The following is a 19568-nucleotide window of genomic DNA, read 5'->3' on the forward strand; positions in this document are numbered from 1 at the left end:
ATGGGCTGCAACGTGATTCTTGGCTTCTACCAGGGACATTACGCACTGCGATGACATTGCAATTCATTTTATAGCGTTAGTCCATTGAGAGGTGGAAAGGCCTTTCTTGGTTGATATCTCTGGTTCATTACATTGCGGTAGGGAAAGAATGCGTTCTGCTATTGATTAATGGCGGTTTATTATATTGCTATAACCTTAAATGTTCAGATATCAGCGTTGTTCTTGCAATAAAGATAAAATTTGTGTGTTTTGCGAAGAAGAAAGAGGTGTAGTAAGTCACTCTCATGAATATGAACATCATGATTATATTATAAAAATTCCAAAGAAAATGGCATCTTTGTCGCATCTAAAACATCCCACAGAATACATTTGTGCTCGATATTTTCTCTGTGATAGTTTAATTCAGCTTTAAAACTAATGTATATTGTCACAAGATAATTTTTTCTCGATCTTCGGTCTGGAAAAAAAAATATCATTACAACAAACACTGGTTAAGCTGAATTAAATTATCGAGAAAATATCGTTGTATTATAGAAGATAATTTCGTTTCCTTTTAGACACGTCATTTATTATCTTAGATATCTAAATTAGATATGAGCTGTCATGTCATAACGTCTGTCCCGAATCCAGTGATGTTAGTAAATAAAGTAAACTTATAATGATGGCATATCAAGTTTGATATATAAATTAACTAGTGGCTTGTGCAGCAAACGCTGCAAACTAAGTTCATTAGACGTTCAAATAAAAATTTTTCAGATTTATTTTTATGAAAAATACCAGAAATTTTGAAAATTATTTCCTTCCATAATAATGAAACATACTCCCTCTGAATGGTTTTTATGTCCAATAGTTTTTCTTGAACCTATGTATCCTATGTCTCTTGAGTTTCAACGCGAAAACGCAAGTAACAATGAAAGGGCGATCAGTGGGTTTTTTTCATGTGGGAGTAAAGCAATAGCTATTTCAAGTCATAGTGGATTGTAAAAGTCAGATTTCTTATGCTTTTGAGCAATAGAAATAGAATTCTGGTATAGTTGCTCCATGTAGAGCTTGAAATGTAGAGGATAAAATCATTTTATCCTGCTAAGAGATCTTGCTGAAATGATTGAGAGACTACAAAATTTTGTTGGCCTCTTATTCTATCAGTACGTAATACCGTCTTTCCTTAGGAACTGTAATTTTTGCGCTCTCTCGAGCCAATACTGAAGAGAATGACGCATATAAATATCTACACCACACCACCATTAAGTATATGAAAAAAACCCAACCCCACTTTATTAATAACTATAAAAATATTTGATTTTTAATAACAATATTATTATCTTACGTAAGTTTTATATATATAATAGTCGCCACTCAGTAAATTATAGAATGAAGATCTAATTTAACACATTTTCTATATCTACGTACGTAACCCCAAATCGTTTCACTTTCTTAGCATCAGTATAGCATTAATATGTATAATTAATGAAAAATAATCACATCTTGGCATTAACTATAATGAAATTTCATTGCTAATGGCAATAATGTAATCAAACCACTTCAAGTTTTGTAGATTTCAATATCCAATACACAGCTGTACTCAGAAAATTACACACCGCAGAATCAGACCTGTAAATTAGCGAGTCTTCAAGTTTTTAATAGCCGATTGAATTTGAACTCTAAATATGTCAGCAATCCTGCAGGTCATGGCCTTCGTGTAATAGCCAATGTTTATCGTAGTGCGTGTTTTGTTTTATTCTGAAATCACGGCCGTGCTGAAATGCAATTAGTTCTCAAAACTGACAACAGATGGATTTTGGAAAATAGGAAAATTATATAGGAAAATTGACATTTCACTGAAAACTACTACTTTTCCGAAAAACTTCGGGTTCCAAGCTTCAAAATGAGGAGGCATTTATTAAAATCCGTTCAGCCGTTTTCCCGCAATTTCCATTACCAGTTCAAATTATATATATAGATTTTTTAAGAATGTTCTCTTTCTCTTTTATAACATTATGGTACGGTAATCTGCAAATAATAATGCACATAAATACTTAAATTTCTCTCTCCGTTTTGAAACAGTATTGTCCATACATATCTTAGAAGAGAAGGAAGAAGTGCTCCAACTTTGCTGTATATGGGATATTAATTTTTTATAAGCTCTTTCTTTCGTTTAGCTCAATTTTATAGAAATATTGTATGATAGTTTCTTTCTTCTGTTGACTTTGCTACAGTATTGCCAATCTCTAAAACACAAACTAAATTGGTCATAAAATAACTACAATCCGAGAATATAGGAACACCACAATATATTTTTAATTTACAGATTACGAATTGTCTATGCAGAATGGAAACCTTCATAGTTCTCATTGTCCAAATATGTAATATAGGCGCACATAAAACCAGTTTAAAATTTTATTTCTCTTTTCCACGAAAATACCAAGGCTGTGGCTTACAATCTCAGTTCGGAGCTATGGACTTAACAACGACAGTGCAGAAATTGTGTACTAATATTGACGCTGCAGACCAAAGCCTTCCACGTTCGGTTTGTTTGCAGCAAACCGCATAGGATTCCCGGAAATCGAAATCCGATCTCATTGATGAGACTCAGTCGACTGACTTAAGCCGCAATGATTCAAATTGTTCTAATTAAATTGTCCGTAGAAGGTTTTCCTACTCACGTCCGAGTTCATTCCCCAGTTGTTTTGAATTAATTGAAATCCCAAAAGTAAGGGTTAGCATAATGCCAGTCTGTATTTAAAACAATATGAAGTAGGTCTACGATATTAGTTTTGTAAACGGCAATTGAAGACTCGATCGTCTGATCCTCATAAATACCGTATATTATTTATGTTGTTCGAAATCCATGACAGACTTTTCTTTGCTAAAATTTCGAAGAATTTGAGCTACCAACGCCCCTTATACGTCAAAGGTATATCCGCAATGCATTTGTTAATTTAAAAATCTCATCTTTTCATTCCTGGACCAGGTTATGCTTCAATAACATCAACTTAATATTTAACGTATGCATCCTTGAGGTAAGCGTTCACTACATCGTATCGCACTCATCGGACGAATCGCACGGACCGGAAAAAGACTATCTTTTCTGTAATTGTTATGTAACCGCGTTTCACTAAATCATATCGCACGCATCGGACGAATCGCACGGATCGGAAAAAGACTATCTTTGCTGTAATTGTTATGTAACCGCGTTTCACTACATCGTATCGAACGCATCGGCTGTCGGTAAATCTGTCCACGTTTCTCGGATGAGCAACTATTCCGATGCGTGCGATCATGGCCTCCTTTAATAAATCAATTTTAATTGCTCAACTGTTACTATTATCAATTTCATATTGTGGTTTGCCGATAAGCTATTAATATTTGACTATAATTATTTATTTACTGTGCCACCTTTGCTTATCTTAAAAGTTAATAATTTACATTTTTATCATCTTGACGTGTAGAGTGTTCAATAAACATTTATGATGAAAACCTTGCCTTATGGTATGGAACTTATTATGATTTTCGGATCTTGCTAAAGTGAATTGCTCTAACTTAACCTATTTTGGTCTATAATACACCTGTTACATTAAGTTAAAATGAAATGCTTTAATAATACACATTGTTAATAATTATAGACATGTTAGTGATATAAACAGTACTCCGTTTTAGTTCGTTGTTAAAATCAAGATCAACAGAAGCAGCCCCATCTAACGATGTTAAAAACTGGAAAACACAGCCAACAAGTGCTTACAGTGTTTTAAAGTGTCCTATAACGTTTTATATTCCTCTGATTATATTTATAGTTTTATATCACTTTAAATAATTTTAAATCTTTTAAATTGGCCTATATGTACTGCAAATGATTTTAACTTAATGTAACATGTGTATTATAGACCAAATTAGGTTACGTTAGAGCAATTCACTTTAGCAAGATCCGAAAATCATAATAAGTTCCATACCATAAGGCAAGGTTTTCATCATAAATGTTTATTTAACACTCTACATCTGAAGATGATACAAATGTATCGAAAACGTTAATGTAAATTATTAACTTTTAAGATAAGCAAAGGTGGCACAGTAAATAAATAATTATAGTCAAATGTTACTATTATGTTGTGCCATGTTCACTTTCGCGTCAAAATGGCAGACGAAAAACTTATTTCGCTTGTAGAAAATTGTGAAGAAATTATATAATTTGAGGTATTCCCATTACAGTAATCAAGTCCTGTCTTACATATATATTATGTAACCAATATCTCTTTCGTTTCTTCCTCTTCAATTAAGACGCATGAAGCAATTACAAATTCTTAATTCATAATAAATAGACCTAACCTCAAACTCCTCTGTCTTCAGCAATGTCCATATCGTAAGACGTCATGTATTAAACAGCTGATAGGTAATCCGATGAGGCGATGAGGTAGAGCCGTTACAGTGAACGCACTGCACTTAAAATATCCGTTACGTGCGATTCGTACGAGGAGTGCGATATGATGTAGTGAACGCTTACCTTTAATTGTTTTTCATATTGTGACAGCCACATCGAGACTCGATCACGCGTCCCGCAAGAGGGCAGGTCGCGCGGGAGTCGATACGGGCTCCACGGAGCACTGGGGGGCGGTGCGCGGCGCGGAGAGGAGAGGGGAGGAGGCGACACGCTGTTCCGCGGACGTGAAGAAGGGAGAGAGGGAAGTAAAGCAGCTGGTGACTGAGGGGGAGAAATCCAGAGAATTCGAGAGGTGCCATCTTCTGGACATCCGTAGAAATTTCCAGCATCGTACTTTCCCGAAACTATGGTTTAGTTATAAAAGAAGAAACGCAAGTGAGCTGAGCAGTTGTTGTAGTCGTTGGACAGCAAGCCAGCCAGTCTTGTATAGCAGTGAAGCCAGCTTCGAGACCGGAGTTCGACTTGAGTGTGTCCGCAGCTGTGTGAGCGTTCGAAGTCCTGAGTTCGAGTGCAGTGGACCGAAGTTCAGTGGACTGTCTCTGAAGGTCTTGCGTTCGAGATACTGTGAACTTAAGTGACTGAGCTAGAGGAATTAGCCAAGGCAAACGAACTGTGAACTGAGAACTGACAGTTCTGTTTTGTAAATAGTGCTTTGTGAACATTAGTTAAGATTAACAGTTCATTGTTGTTCTCAATAATCCAAGTAAATTGTCATTGTCGTCTGTGGAATGCAATAACGAATACTGTGTTACTGTGTGGAGTGAAAATCCCATTGTTGACGGAAGTATTTACATTCAAGTATAGAAAGTAATTATTCTTGTTTTGAATAGAAGTAAATTCTTGTTTGAAATAAAGTTATATATTTTAGGAGGTTATATATACAAAATGGAAATGAAATAATCCTACAGATTGAAAGGGACGATAGGATACACTTAAATGAACAGAAAATCTATATTAACGTTTTGTGCACGGTAAATTAGAAAATTAAGTTGGAAGTTTCAGCAGTCTGGTAACATCGCCGCTAACACAGTCATCTTCCTTCTCGTAATACAGGTGTAAGATGTCAACGAACTGGCATCTTTCTTCGTACGTGAAGTATCTCGCGCTTCCGTCTCCGGCTAGAACGTTGCAATCTAATTTTTATTTTTCCAAATTATTCTTTTAATTTTTCCTGTTTAAAGTGACAGGTCACTTTTAATTACAGTATACTACAATTATTTTCATGTTAACTTTAAGTTTCTCTGAGGGAGGGATGAAGTAGGCCTATATAGGCATAAGTTTTGGTCCACAATATATCGAAAACGGAAATGAGAATGGAAATAATGTTAAAATAAATACTGGGTGTTCAGTTCAAAGTGTGTCATGGCTCGCTGTATGCCGTCATGTGGCTAGCCGATGAGCCTAGAGAATTCAATCTTCCTGCACTTCCGCAGAGGTGTAAAACCTATGAGGCAGAGAAGTTGCCTAGCAAGTACGGCGTTCATTCTGAAGAGTACATGCCGATACGTACGGTAACGCTGGTAGTGGCAGGAATGTGAACTGTTTGGAAATACGTACTGTCGGGATATGGGGAGAGGGTTAAGACGATTACTTACGTATTTGTTGACATTAACTTCGACGGTCAACATGGACACGGAGCATTTGATTTGTGTTGTGGAATGTTACCGTACGCAACCGATGATAACAAATACCCTGCGTACGACTTGCCGGCGCAAAACACAGTTCGAAAGAGGTTATGGTAGCACACAGACCGCCATCTGTTGCTACGACGTTCAAGTTATACCGTACACGTTCTCAAGTTCAGATTGAAGAACGCCTTAAATAATAGGCAACTTCTCTAACATAAAAGCTGAAACTCGCTTCAAATCGGTGACCCAACAACAGTGACGTCATGACACACTTTGAAATGAACACCCAGTACATTTAAATGTGAGCATTCACAAAATTATCGAAAAGCTTGCCGAAGTCCGGAAATGGGAACGTACGAGTTGGCCTAGTGCTATTTGGTCGTCTTTTATTTTGTAACAAAGAGATCGTAATTCAATATCTACTTCATCCATCGTTTCTAACTAACCCTGAAATTCAGTTGAATCACTATCAATGTATGCCACCCTCATATGTGGCCAGACAACCACGTGAATTGAATTCTTAAATATTTTGTATCATAAATTTTGAAGTTGGTTAACCTGTGTTCATGTTGGCTGGCTTGTACTCATGAGAGAACGTCATTGATCAATTATACAGAAATAACATAATGCTTAATATTGTATTTACACATCGTTATTGATATACTTTTGGCGTTGGACCTCGGACTCATTTCGCATTCACTACTTCACATAGCAATATCATTCATATCATAGCCCGGGTTAAATTCACGGTGTGGTGTGGTGTACTTTTACAGATCCAGAAACAAAATTTGAGACACCAATTATAATATACTGCGCATGCTCATTAAGTACTGAACATGCGAAATAAATCAGAACTGGAACTTTGAAAATAATATGGAAATGCCTGCTATTATTCGGTTGAGAAACTTTTAACATCAGTCTGCTGTCGAAAAATCTGAAAGTTAGAATTTATAAAACAGTTATATTACCGGTTGTTCTGTGTGGTTGTGAAACTTGGACTCTCACTTTGAGAGAGGAACAGAGACTACGGGAGTTTGAGAATAAGATTCTTAGGAAAATATTTGGGGCTAAGAGGGATGAAGTTACAGGAGAATGGAGAAACTGACACAACACAGAACTGCATGCATTGTATTCTTCACCTGACATAATTAGGAACAATAAATCCAGACGTTTGAGATGGGCAGGGCATGTAGCACGTATGGGCGAATCCAGAAATGCATATAGAGTGTTAGTTGGGAGGCCGGAGGGAAAAAGACCTTTAGGGAGGCTGAGAAGTAGATGGGAAGATGATATTAAAATGGATTTGAGGGAGGTGGGATATGATGATAGAGAATGGATTAATTTTGGTCAAGATAGGGGCCAATGGCGGGCTTATGTGAGGGCGGCAATGAATCTCCGGGTTCCTTAAAAGCCAGTAAGTAAGTAAGTAAGTAAGTAAGTAAGTAAGTAAGTAAGTAAGTAAGGAACTTTGCAAATTCAGGAGGTCCAAATTTTGTTTCTGGATCTGTATAAGAGCGCAGCCGTTCGAATACAAGTATCATTCATAGAACAGGAGTGGTAAACATAATAACTCTCATGCTACAGTGAGAACCTTCGGGTCTTTCCTCCGTACAAGGGGGAAAAATACTTTAACAACAATATGTTAGAACTGAAACTTTGAAAAATCAAATGGCCAAAGTTTTGTTTCTGGGTCTGTACAAGAGCACGGCCGTTCGGCTACAAGTATCATTCACAGAACAGCACTGGCAAGCACAATAAGCCTCAGGCTGCAGTGTAAGCCTTCGTATCTCTCCTCCGCAAAAGAACAAAAACCTCATTTTCTTAAGTTTAATTTTACACTACAAAATGAACCTTTTCTTAGCTTCTACTTAATGTAGACAAGTAAAATTTCCAGGACTCTTTATTTGAATCTTTCATGTACTGAAACAATATTTTTGAAATGTCTTAACTTTGGAGATGTTTTTTTGGGTTATTTTACGACGCTGTATCAACATCTAGGTTATTTAGCGCCTGAATGATGTGAAGGTGATAATGCCTGTGAAATGAGTCCGGAGTCCAGCACAGAAAGTTACCCAGCATTTGCTCGTATTGGGTTGAGAGAAAACCCCGGAAAAAACCTCAACCAGGTAACTTGCCCCGACCGGGATTAAAACCCGGGCCACCTGGTTTCGCGGCCAGACGCGCTGCCCTTGGAGATGTTACAGGGCGTATTGTACTGGAAATCGTTTAAAAAATATAAATGGGGTAAAAATTGTATCTCGGTAAAGAAATAATTTGAAGAAAAACTACTCTTCCAAAACAAATTCAAGTTATGTGTACATGGTCTGTAAAAATATCAGCTGTCTAGCTTCAACAGTTTTTTTTTCAGAAAAATTTCCTTTCGTACGATGTATAGCATTGGCAAAGGAAGCTTTTAATAGAAAAAGGAGCATCTTCTGCGGACTTCTGGTGAAAGAACTAAGACTAGTGAAGTGCTTTGTGTGGAGTGTGGTAGTGTGTGGGGCAGAAACATGGACATTATGAATAAATGAAGAGAAGCGAATAGAAACATTTGAAATGTGGATATGGAGAAATATGGATTGTGTGAAATGACAAATAGAGTAAGGAACGAAGCTGTGTTGGAAACAATGGCTGAAGAAAGAAATATGCTGAAACTGATCAGGAAGAGCAAAAGTAATTGGCTGGGTCACTGGGTGAGAAGAAACTGCCTACTGAAGGATTCTCTGGAAGGAATGGTGAACAGGAGAAGAGTTCTTGGCAGAAGAATATATTAGATAATAGACGACATTAAAATATATGGGTCATATGGGGAGACAAAGAGGAAGACAGAAAATAGGAAAGATTGAAGAATGCTGGGTTTGTAGTGAAAGACCTGCCCTTGGGCAGAACACTATGAATGAATGAACTTAACATTGTTAAGATAGACAATTCCTTGTCCTCTTAAATATGTAATCATCATATATTTCAAACATTTGTACTTGGCAACCTCGCATTCATGTGTACTTACTAGGAGCCTGAGAAGCCAGATTTATTGTTATCACGTGAGAGACCCACGCTTCCATATGAAGGCAGGAACCTGGTTGGTTTCCATCTCCGACGTGATGATGATGGAGGAAGCTCTGAAACGACAGTACTGAGAATTGAATTCGTGACGTCCAGATTTGAAGCACTTACCTCTAAAATATATGTCGACTCAATTTCGCTTTTATTGTTATGACGTGTTACATTGCACGGATATTATTGTCTCGTCCACATCTGGTACTAAATTTCAGCGCTTCACACTTCAGCAATGTCACAATAACTTTATATCTGTTATACAGTTTCGTATAATTGAATTTATGGACTCACTGTTACAATTTTTAAAACGAAATGGCTCGCCCGACTGTCCGAGCCCATAAAAGTATATCCAATAACACTTTCTTTTTGTCTATTAAACTGTGTATAGTGGAACATAGTAATTGGTTTTTCAGTCCTAGTTATATCTTCTCTAACAAGTAAATAATCCTGGTTCCTTCTTGTAATGATCAGCTTATTAAACTTTAGTTAACACTACTAATGATCTGTGCATAGTCTTCTCGTAAAATTGAATAGAATCTATATTTTAATAATATAGACTGAAAGTTAACTCATATTTAGATTGATGGTATTTCTTACCATAATTGTATATTTAAATTGGTAATGACATAATATCAATTCTATGCATCAATAAACATTAGTGTTATCTTAGAACTTTATTACATTCATTCCTTTGTAATAATAATAATAATAATAATAATAATAATAATAATTATTATTATTATTATTATTATTATTATTATTTATTTATTTATTTAACCTGGCAGAGCTAAGGCCAGTAGGTCTTCTCTTCCGCCTAGCCAGACTCTAATTCTAATTGAATACAATTTCTTACATAGTTGTTACATTAATATCTAGACCATAAAACAACATGAAAGTAAATAATGAAAGTTGGATAAGTAATATTAGTGTGACAATAATAAACATTGGTAAGAAATAGTTATAATAATAATAATAATAATAATAATTTATTATTTAACCTGGTAGAGGTAAGGCCAGTAGGTCTTCTCTTCCGCCTAGCCAGACTCTAATTCTAATTGAAGACAATTGCTTACATAGTTGTTACATTAATATCTAGACCATAAAACAACACGAAAATAAATAATGAAAGCTGGATAAGTAATGTTAGTGTGACAATAATAAACATTGGTAAGAGATAGTTATTATTATTTTTAATTATTTATTTAATCTGACAGAGCTAAGGTCAGTAGGCCTTCTCTTGCGCCCAGCCAGACTCTAATTCTAATTGAATACAATTGCTTACATAGTTATTACATTAATATCTAGACCATAAAACAACATGAAAGTAAATAATGAAAGTTGGATAAGTAATGTTAGTGTGACAATAATAAATATTGGTAAGAAATAGTTATAATAATAATAATAATAATAATAATAATAATAATAATAATAATAATAATAATAATAATAATAATGAAGTCTCCAAGTATAATAGTCTTCTTGCCTGGTTAGCAATCATTGGCATAATGTCCAAGTAAGAGGAGTAGAATTTCACTCAGGGATTTGAATCTGTATTAGTTTTCAGTTTTCGAACTGACGAATTAGATAGCGGGCGAAAAGAGTAGCGTCTGAATGAGATGGAGGTGATAATGCCAGTGAAATGAGTCCGTGGTCCAGCACCGAAAGTTACCGAGCATTTGCTCATATTGGTTTGAGGGAAAACCCAGGAAAACCTCAACCAGGTAACTTGCCCTCACCGGGATTCCAACCCGGATCACCTGGTTCCGCGGCCAGACGCGCTGACCGTGTGGACTGTATCGTTGATACATTGAGTGGAATCAGATCAATTCATCGATTCGTTTGAGCAAAATGTGGTCTGCTAGCGATGAACTTGCAATAAAATCTCAAACACATTACAGCTCAAGTTACCTTAACAGATATGACATAAATTTTTAGTTACATACAGTGAGAATGTTTTAAAACTATCGATTCGGATGTTGGACGATTACGAGCGCGACCCCCTCGAAATCACCGACAACTTTTTTCGTGAACTCACGACACTTCAGCTGCACTCCTCTACATTTCCCTCCGAGCTGTCTCTGTGGGCAGATCAGTCGTGAGTCACGCTGCCTTTCGGGCAGTGAAATTGTGTTGTGTTTTGCAATGGTTAGATAGTCACTGCGTCATCATTAGAGCCGAGGGGCCGTATTCATAGACATTCTTAGCGCGGTCTTCCGGTGGATGATCAGCGAACTAACGTTTTTCGTATTCATAAACCTGTGTCAGCGATAAGATATGATATGAATCCTGTTTAGCACGCTCGTAGCCCGGGCTAGCGAAATGTCTATGCAGATGTTTGGCAAAATGCCTTTTTTTACTGGGTGGAAGTAAATCATTATTTACATACATATAAATGTGATTTGGAGTAAATCAAAGTGATAGGGCCAATTTTTATTTTGCCTATTTTGCCTTTTTAATGAGTTTCTTACTAATAAATGCCTTTTTTTGTCACTTTAAAGCAATGTTTCTTCATTATTTGCAATTTTCTAATTATTTGCAATGTAATGTGTATGAAATTGAACTATTTGCAACAATGACTAACTTTACTAACGATAGTAAATAAAAGTAATTTATTTCGGTGACTATTACATTCTTACTACGTCATACTACTTTTGACCAATTAAACGGTACGAAAGGACGTATTTCAACCAATCATGGCTGCTTATCGCACAATTTTATCGCGTCCCTAGCATTTGTTTCTTTGTTTGCCAACATTTGAAACTGCGCTGGTCTGGACGTCAAGAAGAAATTATATATACGGTATATATAAAATTACAAACCACTCCAGTCGATACACAGCAGTTTCAAATATGACTCGCATTGGCATTCAAGAACAAGAATTAATAAAAATCACTGATCATACCTATGCATCTTCTGAAATCCGATTTACAAATAAATCAAGAGCACCATTCGGAAATCCTGAATAAGTTGAATACACCATGTAGGCCTAAATCAACGAGTTCCACTTCTATTACGCACACGTCCAATATAACATCAATTGAACCACCAACCACATTCAAATTTGAAAATTATACATTCAAAAATTATTCCTTTTAAAATTATTCATTCGGAAATCCTGAATAAGTTGAATACACCAGGTAGGCCTAAATCAACGAGTTCCACTTCTATTACGCACACGTCCAATATAACATCAATTGAACCACCAACCACATTCAAATTTGAAAATTGTACATTCAATTATTATTCCTTTTAAAATTATTCATGTTAATTTTTTATGTCATCGTCGTTAATTAAAACTTTTCTAACACTTGTGTATATTAGTTAGGTTATGTTATAGCTTCTGCTATATGATATTATGGATAGTCACGTATCAGAGATTGTTTAATATTAAGATTTATTGAAAATCATCTGTCAAGTGACGTTGATTACTGGGATTCGGATAATTGAAGTGGAATGTTGCATTTTAATAGAAATGAAACTGAATCAACAAAGCCTTCTTGACTAGTAACATTGCCATCGTGTATAATAGATCGAGAACTTCTTGACGAGAAGGCATTGCTCACTACTGCCATCTGGCATGCATCTAGCGTAATATTTATAATGTTGAGATGGTACAATAATACATTTGAAGACAGTTGTATTTTCGTAAGTCAATTAATATTTTATTGTATCGGAGTACTTCGTTACTTCTAATCTTTATATACTTTCTTCTAATCGTGTAATAGTCAATTAAATCCCACTCGAGTTTTGATTTTCTCTAGATAAATCAAAACGTCTAGTGAGATTACTGTTGATAAACCTGCTAATATCCGTGCTTTAATACTATTGGTGTAATATGAATAATGAATGACAATCCACAGTTACAAATATAATATTGTCATGTCTTCACGACACCAACAATCAGCTTTCATAATTTAAAATATTAAGCTCAATTTCATAGAAGTTGTCACGTAGCATTTCCAGTTGTTTGCTTTCTTATATTCAAATCTTACTGTTACAATTTTGTGCTACACGTGTTTATTACTGTAGGAGGAAGGAATTTGAGTGAGGAACAGTCGGTTATTGTCGGGTGGCAGAAGGTACAAGATCGGTTAGCTAGAATGCCTAAATTCAGTAAACCATTAAAAGTAAACTTCATGCTTACGTTAGTGAATTTGGTGCTCATGTGTTTTCAACCGATGGAAAAGTTTTGTTGCGTATGGTTTGTTTAAAGACATTTAATCACGAAATAAAGTATTTTATCAGTCAACATGTGTCACTTACGAAGCAAATATGAGAGTTATGTTGATATAATTTGAATTTATTGCGAAAATATATTATGACTTTTTAAAATTTATAATGCCTTTTTCAAAGATTATTGTGCCATTTTTTACGTTTTTTATTGCTTTTCTTGCCTGCCTATTTTAACTGTTATAAATACCTAAACATCCGGGCTTTAGTTATCATATATATATTTTAAAGACGTGCATAAAATGCATGAAATCGTACGTTAGAAAAAAGACAAAAATTTAGATTTAAACTTATTAACAACTCTATCCCATCACAAAAAACAATATTAAATTTAGTGAATAAATTTGGCGAAACAGGTTCTGTGAACGACCGCAAAAAGTAGCAACACACAAATTGACAAAAGAGAAGCTGGATGAGATATGAGTATTAGTGCAGGGAAACTGACGTGTATAAATTATAAAATGACGAATCGAAAAGTTTGCGTCGTCAATAACAACCAACAATATTATGATAAAATCCACATTTTACTTCCCTAAAAAACAGAATACTTACGGCAATGGAAGTGAAAAAAATTAATAGTACTGAGTATGGCAACACTGTATATTATTTATGTCTTTGTTCATTTGTTATTTATTTGTTTATTTATTTACTTATTTATTCTGGCGGAGTTGAGGTCATCAGTACTTCTCTTCTCGCAATGATGATAATAATAATGCTAATAATAATAATAATAATAATAATAATAATAATAATAATAATATTTACATATTGATTTCTTTGTATTTATTTTAAAATAATTTAATATATTGTTTAGAAGAGCATTGAAAAGGATAGATTACTCTGTTAAATTGCATAATTTGATAAGATCTTATCTACGTTTGTATGAATTTTAATGCGGTGGAACTTTCGACTTTCATACGTAAGACAACTACATATTCAGATTTAATGTCTCCGAGTCTTGGGACAACTTATAGGTTTTCACCATTAAGGTCATATCATCCAACACCTGGAAGGGTAGCTTACGCTATCGGTCCAATTGTTTGGATTAAATGAGCAAAATACATTGCTTTGCCGACTAGGTAAGTAGAATGCGTTTGAGTCTAAAGAAAGCAACAAAACAGTAAACGTGGTATTTTGTTGTGACGACAAACCAAGCTCCCGCATACCGGTAAGACATCATGTCATGTTCACGTCTGAGTATTTCTCACAAAGTAAATATCATTCAACGCCTTGAAATGGCGCAAATATTAAAGATAATGCATAGGGTTAAGGTAATATTTATTTAATTATTCATTTACTTTTTTATTTGTTTGTTTATTTATTTTGTACTTATTTATTTATTCATTCACTCATTTATTGATTTATTCATTCATTGACTCATTCGCGTATTTACTTATTTGTTTATTTATTATTGTATTTTGAAGATGGGTATATTCTAAGATATTAAATTAATTTATACTAACATTGTATCAGATTCACTTTTCTTAAAATGAATTACGTAACATCCCTTAAATAGTAATAATAATAGTAATAGTATTATTTTTATTTATTATTATTATTATTATTATTATTATTATTCTTATTATTATTATTATTCTACTCCCTCTTACTTATATGTTCGATTTCACAGTCTTTCTCGGTATCATAACTTAAATACTCGGTCACAATATGATAACACGCTAGAAATACCACTCCACACATCAGCTCTTTATTCTTCATCTTTCACTGTTGCTACTTCCCGTCACTGGAATTCTCTACCGCCTGAAGAGAACTTTAATTTCTTTTAAATTTAAATTAGAAAAATATCTTCTGATGAGTTGCCAGACCTAACGTGTTCCAAATATTTGATGGAATGTGTTCCACTGTATTTATTTTTATTTTTTTTTGTTTCTTATTTTTATTGTGTAATCATGTAAATCGTGTTTATTTATCACTTAACACCAATATGTATCCCACTGTGTTATTTTTTTATTATTAATCTACTTCTTGTGTACATTTTATTCAGTTGTCAGTTTCTGGTTTAATTATGTGAATCCTACTTAATTGTAATCTAATACTAATATGTATGCTAATATGTTTATTTTTATTTTTACTGTGTACATTTTTTATCGAATTACCGGCTTCTGTTTTTATGTGATTCGTATTTGTTTCTAACAACATTAGTATGTATTCCACTATGTTTATTTTTATTTTATGAGGTAAATTTTTATGTAACTACCTATTTTGATCTCATTAAGTACCTAAATTCTATCAGTATGTAATTACTTAATTTCGGTCCAGTTGTTTGTTCAACTATGTAAGCAAGTTTTAATCCTGGTTGAGTGTAAGTGAAGGTCTTACGGTATTAACTCTTCCAGGTTAAATAAGGCCATTATTATTATTATTATTATTATTATTATTATTATTATTATTATTACTATTAATATTAATATTGTTTTTGTATTATTCTTAAATTTCTTGTATACAATTGTGTTTCGTAAATGTGGTATTTCTTGTTGCAGACATCTTGTCTATCGGAACTTCCGGATGTGGCACCCCCTTTAGGACTACTGAGGGGTCAGAACGGATCGGTTCGGTGTAACGGCAGAGCTGTTCAATGTCAAGCGCTGCAGACAGCTACTGCAGCTGCAGATTCGGGCAGTAGCTGCAGCAGTAAAGGCGACAGCTCCGGGGAGAGCAAAGGTGAGTACCCCACACACAGTACTGAAGGTAGCAGATAAACGACTACGATACCGGCTATAAATTAGCTATCCAGTATCCCGACACCTGGGCTCTGATTGCTTCAGGATATGGAGGTACCCGTTCTTAAGTATTCTGTTGCACTACGTTTATAGCATCAACAATTGATTGTTGCGGTTTCTCAAGTTTTCTCCGTTTGTAGAAAAATAGCTCCGCTACATTTTCATTCACGATTTATTTATTTATTTCTATTGCTAGTAAGTTTGAAATGAATACAAATTAATAAATACAATGAAAGATAAACTAGCCCACTCCTGAATGAGTAAGACTCGTGCTCAGGAGGGGATTCCAATACAGACAAAAATAAAATTAAAATTGAGGGTGAATACAGATTAAATAGTGTTTAACATGTTTAAACCCAAACTATAAATCCAATACAAATTTTTATATTTTTTATTAACTTGGAGAGGATTCGTGGTTGAAATATTATTGGAATAAAATTTGTTTAATAATCTGGGACCTTGACTCCTGCTATGATTTTACATTTTGATTCAAACAAACGCAGAGAATTCATATTTTTAGTTCTATATTAATGTTTATACCTTTCAAAGTTATTAAAATTTCTATGAAAATGTTTTAATAAAATAATGCTCTTGTTTAATATTGAAAACTTCGAAATGTTTAAACAACAGTTCAGTTTGGTAATCTTTCTGTTTTTTTTAACGAATTTTTAATACTTTTTTCTGTAGTAAAATTAACGGATAAAAGTTGCATTTATAAGTTCCACCCCAACCTACTTGTGTCTTTCCGTGCTTATTTCTTATTTCTGGTTCAACTGATATTTTACTGTTCTGTCGTTACTTGCATAATATGTAAATATTTATTAAATCTGTTTTCAACATTTTCAAAGAAGTAAATTAAAATGAAGCAGATGGATGCTGATATTTTTCTGGAATTACATTTCTTTTTTTCATACTTCCTAGTCCTTACCGACATTATTTCCTTATTTATTTATTAATTGTTTATTTATTTATTTATTTAGTAACATAAAATATAATACATACAAACAAACTTTAGCTCTCCCCTGAAACAGTAGAACTCGTGCTCAGAGGCGGATTCCTGAATTTAAATTAAAAAGTATATAATACAATTTGTCTTATGTCTACTACGCAATACGAATATACTCGTATAAATTTAAATTTACAATTTTTCAATTTTTATAAAATCCATACATAACTTTTTAAATTGAATACTAGAACTGTTAGAATTTACAAGATTAGGATATTTAAATATAAATTTTTTATATATTCTTGGGTCTAAATTACTACTATGATTAAATACTGTAGTACTGTTGCATTTTGGTTCAAACAATCTTAAAGAATTCATACCTTTTGTTTCATAACTATGATAATAGAGTACGTGATTTTGTTTTAATCATTTGCTTGTTTGTTCATTCGCCAATTTGTTTATTCTTTGATTTATTTATTCGTTCAATGGTTCATTCGTTTATTTGTTTACTCATTTAATTATTATTTATTAATTGGAACAGCAATAAGCTATTATCACAAATCCAACTATACGCATGGAGAGAGACCTAAACCAAGCTCATCAGGTTGATCATGAAAAGAGGGCCATTTATGAGTCTTGTATTCCCTACCTTAATCCGAAATATAACATCCTTCTATTCAATTGGTCAGTGACAGATTTACGTTTTGGTGCTCGGAGTTCTTTACCAAAATTTACATATTTAAAACAATTATCAATACCATCTTTTGAAGTTCAAAAGATCACCTCGAAAATTCTTAAAGATTCCCTGCAGATTATACAATTTCATTTATACCACTCAGAAGATCTTAATTAAAGATATACTAATTTTAAATAAAATAATTTATTTATAAGTATAATTTTACGGTCAGCTTCTAAGATTTTATTTTATAATTGATAATCAATGGTACTTAATTATTATATTTTATTTGTTATAACGATATCCGTATTTAATTAATTATATTTATTTGCTATTAATTTCCGGATCCTCGTGGTCATCCTTAATTAAGGCCGGATAATATATTTCTCTCTCTTCACTTATTTATGTATTTATTTATTTACTTGTTACCTATTTATCTATTTGATTATTTATATAATTAATTATTTATGTATTTAATTATTCACTTTTTAATTGTTTTTTATTTTCGTGTTAAACTTCGACCATATGCCATATAGAGTACATACACATATATAGTGTATTAATATTTATTCTAATTCCATAATTTGGAATGGACGGGTTTTAAATTTGAATTTCTAAACATTGATGTTAAGGATCAGAGTGATATGTTGTATTTCATATACCTATTAAGAGAAATTCAGTAACGCGTGAACAATCCACATATTACATAAGGCGGGCTTGAATCTGATAGTCTTTTACATATACAGAGTGTTAAAAAATATCCAATAGTTAGGGAGGTGATAGTATGCATCAAAACAAGGAAAAAAATGTCTAATAAACATGGGTCCTACAACGCATACTTTCTGAGATCTGAACACTTGTTCATAGGAGGTGCTCAATGTTACGTCCATTCATGGCAATGCATTTTCGTGCTCTACAATACAGCAGGTTACCAGATAATCACATCTTAGTTGACACCCCTTGCATGCAATAATGATACGTCGCAAGGAGTACTGAAAACAAAAGTTTGGTTGCGTATATGAGCGGGATTCAGCAGAGATGGTGTTGTGAATTTTCGTAATCATGTTTGGGCTGAAGAAAATTCCCATGCAGTTGAAGGAACAAGGCATCAGCACCGATTCTCAATCAACGTATGGGCAGGCGTTCTTGGCTATAGATAAAGAACCATACGTGCTACCACAGAGATTAACTGGGGCTCGTTATCAGGACTTCCTTATTAACGTATTGCCTACCTCACTGGAGTATGTGCCGTGTCAGCAAAGACTACAGATGTGGCTAATGTATGATGACACACCAGCATATTTTTTCTTCAATGAGCGTGAAAACCTGACGCTGACAGTTCAGGACCGTTGGATTGATTGGGGAAGCCCCACACCTTGGCCTGCTCGTTCCCTAAACCTAAATCCCCTAGACCAGGAGTCGTCATCTCAGTGCACTCTGGAACAAGCACAGTTTGCTCTCTAGCTCAGTTCTATCCCTTGGACATCAACTGTGCAGCAGGAGGTGAAGGGAAGGAATCAGGTGATGGCAATGGCGTCCGCTCACTTGTTCAACCCTTTTAATCATTGTCTAACAATTATAATAAAAATACATACGGAAGAAGCATGTACTTAATTTATTTTCACAGGAACTGCATAATAAGTAAATCACTTTTCAGTTTAAGACAAGAAACCAGTTGTATTTTTCCGTTATGTTTTTTAACGGATTTGAAAGTAAATAGTTCTTTTTTTTTCATATTAAAGTAATTGAGAACTTGCAGACATATAATGCATTTTCACTGTTACAAAATATTAAACAAATCGAATCCATTAGTAATATTTAAATCATGTCATCCTATTCCTTTGTTCAAGTGTCGTCA

General features: G+C 34.0%; 1 protein-coding gene across 1 annotated transcript in view; it reads left to right on the plus strand.

Annotated features, from left to right (window-relative positions):
- LOC138713023 (dipeptidase 1-like) overlaps nt 1-19568 on the plus strand; it is an 876181-nt gene that overhangs the window by 121799 nt on the left and 734814 nt on the right. Inside the window, exons 2-4 of the mRNA XM_069844705.1 lie at nt 4523-4689; nt 9071-9190; nt 15849-16029. Of these exons, the coding sequence (XP_069700806.1) occupies nt 4523-4689; nt 9071-9190; nt 15849-16029 (468 nt within the window). The remainder of the gene's footprint in view (nt 1-4522; nt 4690-9070; nt 9191-15848; nt 16030-19568) is intronic.

This window comes from Periplaneta americana, chromosome 14 (assembly GCF_040183065.1).
Source record: "Periplaneta americana isolate PAMFEO1 chromosome 14, P.americana_PAMFEO1_priV1, whole genome shotgun sequence".
Taxonomy (NCBI): Eukaryota; Metazoa; Arthropoda; class Insecta; order Blattodea; family Blattidae; genus Periplaneta; species Periplaneta americana.